The 10,969-nt window shown below is 41.2% G+C and overlaps 1 protein-coding gene across 2 annotated transcripts; it reads right to left on the minus strand.

Moving 5' to 3' along the window:
* Nucleotides 1-892: 892 nt before the first annotated feature.
* ANKRD1 (ankyrin repeat domain 1) lies at nucleotides 893-9,359 on the minus strand. 2 transcript variants are annotated; one of them, XM_074907422.1, is made up of 9 exons: nucleotides 8,637-9,359; nucleotides 6,837-7,016; nucleotides 4,917-5,054; nucleotides 4,719-4,826; nucleotides 3,932-4,030; nucleotides 2,770-2,868; nucleotides 2,526-2,624; nucleotides 2,262-2,360; nucleotides 893-1,039 (listed from the first exon to the last, which is right to left on the minus strand). In XM_074907422.1, exons 1-9 carry the CDS (start codon nucleotides 8,664-8,666, stop codon nucleotides 929-931), a joined length of 963 nt encoding a protein of 320 aa, XP_074763523.1. In that variant the 5' UTR covers nucleotides 8,667-9,359; the 3' UTR covers nucleotides 893-928. The 2 variants fall into 2 exon arrangements, with proteins under 2 accessions (XP_074763523.1, XP_074763522.1); XM_074907421.1 differs by lacking the exon at nucleotides 8,637-9,359 and having other exon boundaries at nucleotides 6,837-7,300.
* Nucleotides 9,360-10,969: the final 1,610 nt, after the last annotated feature.

The following is a 10,969-nucleotide window of genomic DNA, read 5'->3' on the forward strand; positions in this document are numbered from 1 at the left end:
GCTGGCTGCTCTAGGCAGCTGAGACTGTTTTTGAGATTTTTAAGAATTTTACAGAGGCCAAGATGTGAACTTTCTTTAAAGAGAGACAGAATTACTCTGCATGCTCACCACTCCATAATCCACTCCAGCAAATAAAAAGAAATACCATTTATTTAATCTGAAATAGATCAGTACAAAATGTACAGAAAAAGCAGTACAAATTTACAAATGTACATAATCTGGTTTTGCATTCTTCAGTCTTCAGACTTTGTAGTAGTCTAGCTTAAAACAAAATTCACATTCCTGATACTGTCTCCTTTCACCTTCATAACATTGCCTCTGAATCCCACAGTCCAAACCATTATGTGATGTTTGGAGCTCTGTCCTTGAGCTTTTTATCAACCATGATTGCCAAACCCTGTGTAAACCCCAATTACTCAACTGCTTCTTTAAATCCACTTCACACCTCAGTACACCTGCCACTGCTCTTCCACATACACCACTCATTTAATATTTTAATAGTGAGAATTTGGCAGAGATGAGGCAACAGAAGTGCTTGCTATTTAGCCCTATTGGAAGGCTTGAGGGAAGTTGCTGATGTAGTTGGAAATACTGCCATCTAAGACAAAAGGATTTATGTTGCTGGCAAAGATTTCATTAGGATGTAAAACTCTATAAAAAAAAGCTACAATAATATTGGGAATCATTAAAAGTTACATTTTAAATAAATAAATAATAAATAGTAATAAATAAAGCCATTTAGAACCAGTGAAATTTTAACACTCAACCTGTCTTTTAAAATATTTTTTTTGCCTGTTTCGCAGTTTTCAGTGAACGTTCCTCAAATAATCCAGTACCATGAATATTTTCAGTAAAAAGACTATGTTCAGGGCTATTTTCCCCCAGAAGCGTTTATAAGCAGCAAAAAGAGAGTGATCTATTTTCTCTTTCAGAACTTGCTTAGATGGACAGTCTTATAGGAATTGTCTTTCAGGCTGTTGAATATCTCTTTGGTGCCATTCTGCCACTGAAGAACAAGATCCATAGGAGTTTTCCCTTGCTGGTTAAAAAAACAGAGGAAGCAAGATTTAATTTCAGACAGTGATTATCAAGTCCTTCATTCTTCCATAAATATTTATACAGTGCATCTGCCTGATGGGTGACTCTTCTGCACACACGGGGCCAGGCTTAGTCTCACCTCCCTGAGATCAGAGTCCTTTTGTCCTACAGATCTAGTCCCAGTCCTGGTCAGACTCATGAAATCTCCCTGGGTTTCAGAGGGTCTAAGCCATATTAGCAAATACCATGACTAGCAGAGCATGCAGGTGTTTCTTTTGAGATAGTTTAAACTGATTAGAAGTGCATTTAGATGAAACCTCAATAAGACACTCTTCTATTTAGTTGAGAATTCAGATAAGAGTTTGTACTGGTTTAATTAGGTTATGAACCACATCTCAATTAAACAGGAGCAACTTCTCTGTGCAGACAAAGCCTGAGAGTGTCTTTGGCCTTTGGGGCTGTACATTTCATTGTTTTCTTACCCTGATGAGGGAGAGTGTGGGCAGAGAGTAGGGAGTGCAAAGTGCTGCAGTGACTGGTTTCTTCTCGTCCCCTTAAGTTTTGACTGATTGCAAATCAAAAACACGACTGGCATTGGTAAAAGACACTGTCCATATCACTGCTGCTTGGTTTGGGTTTGGGAGAAAGGGTTGGTGATGTACTGTATTTTAACAAGTGGCCACAAAGCTCCAGCAATGTACCTGCTGCTGCAGTGGCTATGAGGAAAGAGTCAGGTGGGATTCTTAAACTGAGGCTCTGCTGAGCCACAGGGATTTGTTGCCCAATGGTCAGGCTAACAGCCAGTTATCCAGAGGTAGTGCTGGGGCTCACCATCAGCTGTGGGCTTAACAGCACAGAGATTCTCTGACAAGCTAACATCTTTGTTGTCTTAGTGGTGGTTGATGCCCAGGAATTGTGCAGAGAGCAAGTCTCTGTACATTGTATCTTTTCAATATACAATATGTGTAATTAAAATAAATCATAGATGTGATGTTCTAAGTCGCAGCTGACAGTTTTAGAAGAGGTACTAGTTTTTCCTCTTTTCCATGACTTCCCCCAAGTTACACTTGCCCTGTGTCATCTCTGCTTTAATTAACTCTGAAGTGATCTAATTAAGTCTGTTTGCAATAGTCTCTCTTGGTCTTGAAACCTATGAAACTGCTCTGAAGGGAAACTTAACTCTAAAGCAGTTTGAATTACCACATTTTTTTGCCATTACTTACGCAGTTCTTTATAGTTAAATCCGCTCCATACAGAATCAGAAGCCTGATCATTTTGTAGCGGTTCAGCCTCACGGCATCATGCATCGGTGTGTCTCCTTCCTAGAGGCACGAGACACAGACCACAGCATCAGTCCTACTGGTCTAATGCTGTGGTCCAGCCCAAACCGTGTAGTTGGGGATTTTTAGAGGCAAGTGGAACTATTGAGGCAGACAGCAGCTTGATGCTACCTGATAGCTGACAGGTAAGAAATTGTTGGTACTTACTCTGTCTCTGGCATTGAGATCTGCTTCACAGGCAATGAGGTGCTCACCGCAGTCGTACTGACCCGTTCTTACAGCCACGTGCAAAGGGGTGCTGAGCAGCTGAGAGGTGGGAAGAGGAAGCAGTCAGTGGCATGGAACAGGTAAAGTCTGCTTTAAGAAAAGCTGCCAAAAGTTACCTACTTGGAGTTAAGTGTCAGCCTTTCATCTCCAATTTAAACAGCTGTGGAGTCCCAGAAGTACATACCTTGTCTCTTGCATTTCTGTTTATCCCTTTGTCCAGTAAGAATTTTAGAACATCCAGGTTCCCCCCCCGGCATGCCCAGTGCAGGGCTGTAGATTCAAGCTGCAGCAGAAGAAACAAATGGAAAGTAGTTTAATTCATCATTATATTTTAAAAAAAAATTAAACCATTTTGATCAAATTTCTAAATTAATCCAAAATCATTTTCATGCAATTTAACCTCAAGCACTTCACTGTGATCACTGAGTTGTTTCTAGTAACAGCTTTTCTTATTTTGCCCTAATATCTTCAGTACTGTGAGTTTCTCACTCTTCACACTCACTGCATATTGCTCTTAAAGACAGAGATCGTGGCAATGCTGCTGTGAGAGAGAGTGTGGTTTGTCCTGTGAACGTGGAAGTTGTTCTAAAATGAGAATAAAATGAAGCTCAAGGGAAAGAATAGTTCTCTTTTAAAAAAAAAAAAATAAATAATCTAATATAGGCATCTCCACAAAGTGAATTTTGCTCTACAAGATTCAGGTTCTCTGCCCACAGCTCTGCTGTGAGGAGTGGGATGTCACTTGAAGGTCTTGCCCTGTCTTTTGTTCCTCCTGTTTCGTACACTCTTCATGAGCATTGCTGGGTTAAGTGAGGGGCAGCAAGGCTGCCCAGTTCAACTGTTTATAGAGGGACAAAGACCTAGGAGCAGAGAAGCAAAAACACAACTACAGAAGCCGTTGATACTCAGCTACCCTTGTGGCTGGCGTTCCGGAGGAGCAGGGATCTCTGCCGAGCGCAGCCTTGAAATCCCAGTGGAGAACGTACACGTTGTGCTGAGCCCTGGATACATGTGTGGGACAGCGGTATCTCCACCACCTGCTAGCAGGCTGAAGCAGGAGCCTGACCTCAGCATTCTTACCCTACACTAGGCTTTGTTTGCAGCAGTCTACTGGCCAATGTGTTCCTCCTCTTCCTGTGTTTTACAACAATGATTTTGGCAAAAGGAGGCAGACACCCCCTCCTGAAACCTCTTCTCAACAGTGTTATTTTAAGGATAAACTTACAAGACATTGTAAGCCCTTTTAATAATCCTCTTCTATAACAAGCATTTTTATAAGTGCTTCTCTTGGCACTTATAAAACAATGAGCAGTTTTTTGAAAGAAGTGTTGAGTTGATGTGCATACCATGTCTTTCTGTTCAAGCTGAGCTCCAGCTTCCACCAACTTTTTCACCACCTCTAGATGTCCTTCAGAGCATGCCCTGTGCAATGCAGTGCGTTTGTACTGGCAATTAAAACAGTGCAAAGTCAGATATTAAATACGGCACAAAGAGATAAATTAAATTTTTAAATCTTTAAATCTTTTCTCCCCCCTCCTTAGGATGATGGCAAATACATACTTTATGCTGATTCATTCTCAAGAGCTAATACTTTTGAGACCTGAAATCTGCTAAATTTTAATAGCATCCTGATAGCTGAGAGCTGCCTACCCAGCATTTTAAAGGGTGTGAAAAATATCTGCAGTATGACATTCAAATTTAAAGTGATGCCTGTTGAGTTCCCCCATCCAACATGCTACACTGCATTTTGCAAATGCAGCTTACGCATTATGGAGTATGAGGGCAGGCAGCATCCCTTTTTTTGCCATTCTGCATTTCTTACCTCTTCATCTGCAGCATTGGAAGATCACCTGTTACAGAAAATGAGGGTCTCCTGGGCACCAACAGCTTTCTTTTAAATATAAAGATTCTTCTGATATAATACTACTTTGAAGAGTCCCAGTGGCCCCTTTTATCGCTGGAAAACTTGATATACAAAACTTCCAGCATCTATTTACTTACACACCCCCCCCCTTTTTTTTTTTTTTTCTCGGGTGTGGAAGCTACAAAACCTAGTGGTAAAATTTATTTTTGCTCTGTTGCTCTGTAATAACCTCTCTTATGTAGAGACGTTAGTAAGAAGGAAGATTGTACCTCATCACAGACATTGGGATCCCCATTGTCTGACAGGTATTTTTCAATTACTGGCATCTTATTCTGCAGTGCAGCTCTGAAGAATGTGGGTATATCCACTGGTCCTGTCTGATGGAAAGAAATATACAGGGCGTAAATGTGTGTGGTGTAAAACCCTATCAATGCTTTCCCGGAAGAAGGTACTTTGAAATAACTTACAATAACTTCTGGTTCAGGTTCCTTTAAAACAGGGACTTTCACTTTCTTGCATTTTTTCTTCTTCTTCAGCTGAATAATTTTTTCAAGATCCTCCAAGTTTTCAAGTTTTGACCTCTCCTCTAACTTCTTCTTCTTCAGCTGAAACAAATCAGGGAAGCCAACAAGTTGAGCTGAGTGTGACCACCTCTCCCTTTCAGAGTGGCAGGACAGCATGTGATACTATTCAGATTAATTCAGTTAAGACTAGATCAACTTTGAAATAAGTTGTCTTTTTTTTTACTACTATGGTTAATTGACATCTAGAGTAAGTTACTAAGTGTGTGAGGAATTCTACATCTATAGCTTTTCATACACCATTGGACCTCTTCCAAAATGCTGCTTCAGCCATATGTTGTGGGCTAGATAGCATGAATTTTTGGTCCATGTTAGGCCAGGAGTCAGAGCAACACTGCAGTCCCTTCTGGCCCAACAATTTAAAGAAATCTCATGTGCAGTTTATGAGAGCTGGAAGGCTGCTGCAGTATTAGCTGACTTCCACCAAGTGTTTTTTCTTCAACCACTTTTATGAAGCAGCCCCTGATTTATTGTAACTTAATCCTCTTTGCTGAAAAATAAGTGAAGGGCAAGGTTTATACTGATCTTAGCATTTCAGTCAGCAAGTGTTACATTTTGGTAAGCTACAAAGAATGTCCTCAGTATCCTTGGAGGGGTCATTCAATAAATGTTTAAGATATTTTTTCAAGCCTGTGTGTAAAAAGCATCCCTGCATGGAGTCAGTATGGGACACTTCTAACATCAAGGGCAAATGTGTTGCCTGAACTGAGATCCTAAGTAGCATGAGGTGTCCCTGACTTCAGAAGGGGGAATTCTCAAACAAGGGGTAATTCAGGGTGAATACAGACAACAGATTCTGTCCCATGGTAGCATTAAGGGTAAATACATTGGTGGGACCCTGTCATATGGTAGACATTTTTTTCAACTGAATTCTTATTCAAGTTATTTCCACCCTTTCTTTTTATTGTTCTCTGCATTTAGGGTTTGATCTGTAGATCACTGAATTAATGGAAAATAATTATGTTGGCTGAGTGGACTGTGGATCAACTGGAAACCGAAGAAGTTCTTAGAACCCTGTTTTGAATGAACTCAAAACTCCTCTAGCAAGTAATGATCATTCTGTTGAAGGTGAAGGTGTTTATTTTAATATTTCTGAGGTTTACTTTCCCACCCTTCTTTTTTTTAGACCAAAGTCTTATGCCCCCTGCTAGATAAACTTTAGTATTCAGTTGCTTGTTTTTTAAGCGGTTTAAGATGTTACAGCTACTATATTTCTGGGGAAAAAAGCATCAGTTCTTAGGGATATAGGGAGAATTGTCATGCCCAGGAATACAAAATGGTACTTTCCTGTAGTTCGGTATCACTTTCATTTGTAATTGTTTTTCCCAAATGTGCTACTAAGCATAATACAGTATTTTCATAAAAAGAACATTTTCATGGTGGACATGGCTTCTGGCTTCAGAAATGCACTCATATCTTTCTTGGGTTAGTTATTTTTGGTGGCAGTCATTAGGTGTGCAAGCTGAAGGTGTTTTATTGGCTATGATTGCTCCTCGCCTTGCTGACAGCTGGCAGCAGGTGACTGTGGGCAGGTGGGAGCCCCCAGGGTTTCAGTCAGACATTATAGGGGGAGTTTGGGATTCTGATTCACAGTGTTGCTGCCTGCATCCATAGGCTACAAGAGTAGGCAGATCTTCATGGCCTTCAGAGGACTTTAGACCAACTTTGTTTGATGGTGATCTCCCAAGGGTTTATCTACCTCACCATGCATGTATTTCTGTCTTAGAAAGAGGCAAAACTTCAGGGGCTGCAGCAGAAAGTGCACACAGCATGATAAAAAGCCAAGCACAAAACCCAAGAGCCTACCTCTGCTTCTATTTTTTTCTCCTTCTCATAAGCCAGATCACCTCGAGTCAGTGAGTGTTCAGAGACTGTCTTTAGGTCCTCCTGCTTCTCTAATCTTACAGCAGCTTCATATTCTCCATTTTTGAAGTCCTCAGGGAGGAAGCTGCCAGTCTCTTTATCGTCGGCTTTCTTCCCAGTCACCTGTAAAAGCAAATGTGATACAATGTATGTAGCAGTTTCAGGACTGCAGTAGCCACCCCCTGGGAACATGGATTACCTAGGGGCTAATTGCATGTCATCCCTGTCCTGCTCTAGGAGTGTGTGACAGACAGAGTGCAGACCTCATTCAGCCTGTGCCTGGATTAACTGTGTCTATGAATGGCTAGAGCAATCTTGCTTGCAGGCAGATCTCCCACATCCATGCAGCAACACCCCCTTGGCATCTTCAGGGCTTGGATCAAGATCCATGAGGCCAACTCACAGTCTAACTCCCCACCTGGCCGGGGCTGAGGTGCTGCCGTACAGACAAAAGCCAGAGAGTTGGGAAGAGCATTGTTTTTACTCAGGGTTTTCTTGTTTGTTCACTCGTCAGCATGTATCAGACTCATCAGAAGGCTGTAAAATACTGTGGTGGAAGGAGCCACCCTGACCAGCCACCAGCATCCTACAGGTGTTGAGAAGGGGAACTGAGCAGGTAGAGTGGGAGGAGAGGCTTTCTCCCTTGGGACCTTACAGTTTTATTGAAACACATCCAATGCAGTTAAATCGGGTTGCTGAGTAATTTCAAAGCTAGTTTTACCCATCGCTGTTAGTACCAAAGTCCCCATTTATAGCACTCAGCAAAATAGCAGAAGGTAGTTCCTGTGCAGAAGCTATGTGATGCGGTGTGACAGCACAGCTCTCAGTAGCTTTCAGAAATATTTATGATATTCAATTAAGTATGTACAAAGAGATAACTTGTTAAACTTAGTAGAGGCTGTTGTGCATTTTGAGAGTGGTTCAGTAAATTCATGTGGCCTAGACTGCCTTTCCATTCAGTCACCTTGTAAAATTGTATTTGTTACAGAGTTTAACACTAGAGAAACTGTCAGGGCCTTGCCAAAGAATTTAAGACAGTTTTAACTAGTTAGGCTGTATGACAGTTGCATCTTAACATAGCAATCTGGGAGAAAAAGCAGTTTCTGCACAACGTTCCAGTGTTTTACTGAATCATTCCTGTTTCCCCATTTTATTGATCAAATCAGGAATTCTTAGTCTGAACCCTGAAGTGGAATGTCCCATTACTTGGGATCTGGTTTAGACTACTTTTTAAAGGCTTGTTACACCATGAACAGCAGTGAGTGTAGGAACTGTTAGTTTTATTATTAGAAAATAATTCTATTACTGAACTGTTTGTTTAGTATTAGAAAATACTTCAGTTTTCCTCCATTGGTACCTCCTCCCAGTCCCTTACTAGACGAGAAATTACTCAGCGTGATCATAAATGTCATAGATTCCAAAAAAAAATAAAAATGAAAATCAAGGTCAAAGGAAAATAGATAGCTAAATTTTGGTCAGTCTCTTCTTCCTGGTGAACCATGTTCTGATACAAAATCCAAACATCTATGTTGTTGTATGAGTGGTGAGCCCCCTCCCAAGGAAAAGTTAAAGTGAGAACATGATATGCTAACATTCACTACATACAGGGCTTGCACCTAGAGCACAGCAGCGCTGGTAACCTGCTAAATCACAATTCATAAAGGTTCTCTCTCTCTCTGCCTGGTATAATGACAGTCTAAAAAGAAAAATAATTATGAATAAATGAAAGTAGGTTGTACCTACCAGCTCTTCTACTTTCATCATCATCATCATATTTGCTGGTGTTTGAAGGTTGTACTCCTGTATGACTGAAACTCCCAAGTGCTCAGGCCAGCTCTGCAGGGACCACCACGCTAGCTTTGCTTATATATCTTTGGGAGAACTGTGCTTGAATGAGATAATCTTCCAACCTGGGAATCCAAGTACGTCCCTTGGGCTTGCCAGCTGAGAGGTAGGCTCGAGCTCATTCCAGACATGTTAACGAGCCAGATCTGGTGTCGAGGCAGGGAGGGGGGCGTCAGTTGGGCGAGGAAGGGTGAGCCTCACAGTCTAACCACACCGAGTATGCGAATCGGAATGAAATGTGAGCTCATCATTCCTTTGGCAATGACTGCATGGCTCAGCAATGTGAGTCATTCTGTGTTCCCAGTGCCCACTAGGACAGCTGTCTGTTGATACAGCATTATAACTTCATCTTCTTTTTTTTTTATTTTTTTTTTTAACTGACATTCAGATGACTGTAAGACACTGGAAAGTGTTAAGTGGCTTGCATACAATACTTGTAGTAATACCTTCCTGATAAATTGATGTGACCCCTTAAGTCTCGGAAAGCCATTCTTTTCATTGCTATTTATTCTTGGATGATAAACAGTTTTAGAGGAAAGGATTTTTCTCATCATGATGGCAGTCTTCTATATTTGTTGGAACGAATTCTCTGAAGGGATTACTAAACCAGAATGATGTCTCTGGTGCTAAAAGGGCCTATGACATGATAAGTTACAATCAGTGTAAGATCTCAAAACAGCAAGCTTTGCATTTTTCTGAGACTTTGTCAGTGATCATAAGCAGCATAATAAATTATGTCCTACTGTAAAAAAAAAGTAAAACTAATACTGTTTTCTCAGGCAATATTTTCCTTTTGGATATGAGAGAATAGGGGAATAGAGGTGATTTGTTCATTTCTGGAGATAAGATGGAATACAGACAAATATATACAGATGATGTGTGTGTTTTGGGGAAAAGGAATTACTGAGTCCTTTGGAAAAGCTTTTCTTGTGCCATGAATCAGAGTAGCCTGGAATCAGGAGAAGGAACACCAGCAGAAGGCAATTTTATAAGAGGAAGATGCTTTAATTTTTGCATTTAAAGAGTGGATAAATGTCAAGAAAAAACAGTTCTGTCATTCTGCAATGCTTGGAGCTCCTGTCTGGTGAGGTATAAGCGTGGCTGTAGGCATCCAGGTCACCTGGCTGAAATGAATACATCTGCTCAGGTGCTTCAAGTATGACATGTACATAAGTTCTTCACCAAATCAAGACCTAACTATCTTGGGTGTTGTTTATATCATTAGCATCATTAGCATGCTGCGTTCCTGACACTGACCTTTCAAGGTGTCTCTCCTCTGAACTATCTCCCAGTAATCTGAGTACATCCAGTACATCCAAACTTGTCTTGTAGTGCCCATCATACCTATGCCCTCCCTTTCCCTGAAATGAAGCTGTACATCAGGTGGTTCCTTTACTACTCAGAATATATATGACATTAGAAGATGAGCCCCAGAACTAAAATAGAGTATGTGGCAGCAAGAGAACCTTTCAGAACATTTTTTTCCAAACCTAAGTACAGCCAGGCTACCATTCCCCCCAAGTGGTATGTCCTGAATTACACTGCTGTGCATTTTTTCACAGCAGTTTTGTACTCCTGCTATATGTATCTGTGATAAGACACAGCGCAGTTTGGATTTTACTTAGAATCATAGAATCATTGAGGTTGGAAAAGACCATTAATATCATCAAGTCCAACTGTTAACCTAGCACTGCCAAGTTCACCACTAAACCACGTCCCTAAGTGCCACATCTACAGGTCTTTTAAATACCTCCAGGGATGGTGACTCAACCACTTCCCCTGAGCAGCCTGTTCCAATGTTTGACAACCCTTTTGGTGAAGAATTTTTTTCCTAATATCCAATCTAAACCTCCCCTGGTGTAACTTGAGGCCATTTCTTCTTGTTCTATCACTTGTTACTTGGGAGAAGAGACCTACACCCATCTCGCTACACCCTCCTTTCAGGTAGTTATAGAGAGTGATAAGGTCTCCCTTGAGCCTCCTTTTCTTCAGGCTAAACAACCCCGGTTTTCTCAGCTGCTCCTCATAAGACTTGTTCTACAGACCCTTCACCGTCTTCGTTGTCCTTCTTTGGACATGCTCCAGCATCTCAGTATCTTTCTTGTAGTGAGGGGCCCAAAACTGAACACAGTATTCAAGGTGCAGACTCACCAGTGCCAAGTACAGGGGGACAATCCCTTCCCTAGTCCTGCGGCCATACCATTTCTGATATGAGCCAGAATGTTATTTGC

The sequence above is a fragment of the Athene noctua genome, chromosome 5 (genome assembly GCF_965140245.1).
Source record: "Athene noctua chromosome 5, bAthNoc1.hap1.1, whole genome shotgun sequence".
Taxonomy (NCBI): domain Eukaryota; kingdom Metazoa; phylum Chordata; class Aves; order Strigiformes; family Strigidae; genus Athene; species Athene noctua.

Excerpts from the sequence above, each read along its gene's own strand:
- ANKRD1 (XM_074907421.1), bottom strand. The coding sequence starts at position 7,085 with ATGTTCCCAGGGGGTGGCTACTGCAGTCCTGAAACTGCTACATACATT. Across the intron at positions 4,031-4,718 it reads ATCCCAATGTCTGTGATGAG|TACAAACGCACTGCATTGCA; the intron begins GTACAATCTTCC and ends TTTAATTGCCAG. Across the intron at positions 1,040-2,261 it reads ATTTAACTATAAAGAACTGC|CAAGGGAAAACTCCTATGGA; the intron begins GTAAGTAATGGC and ends TTTTTTAACCAG.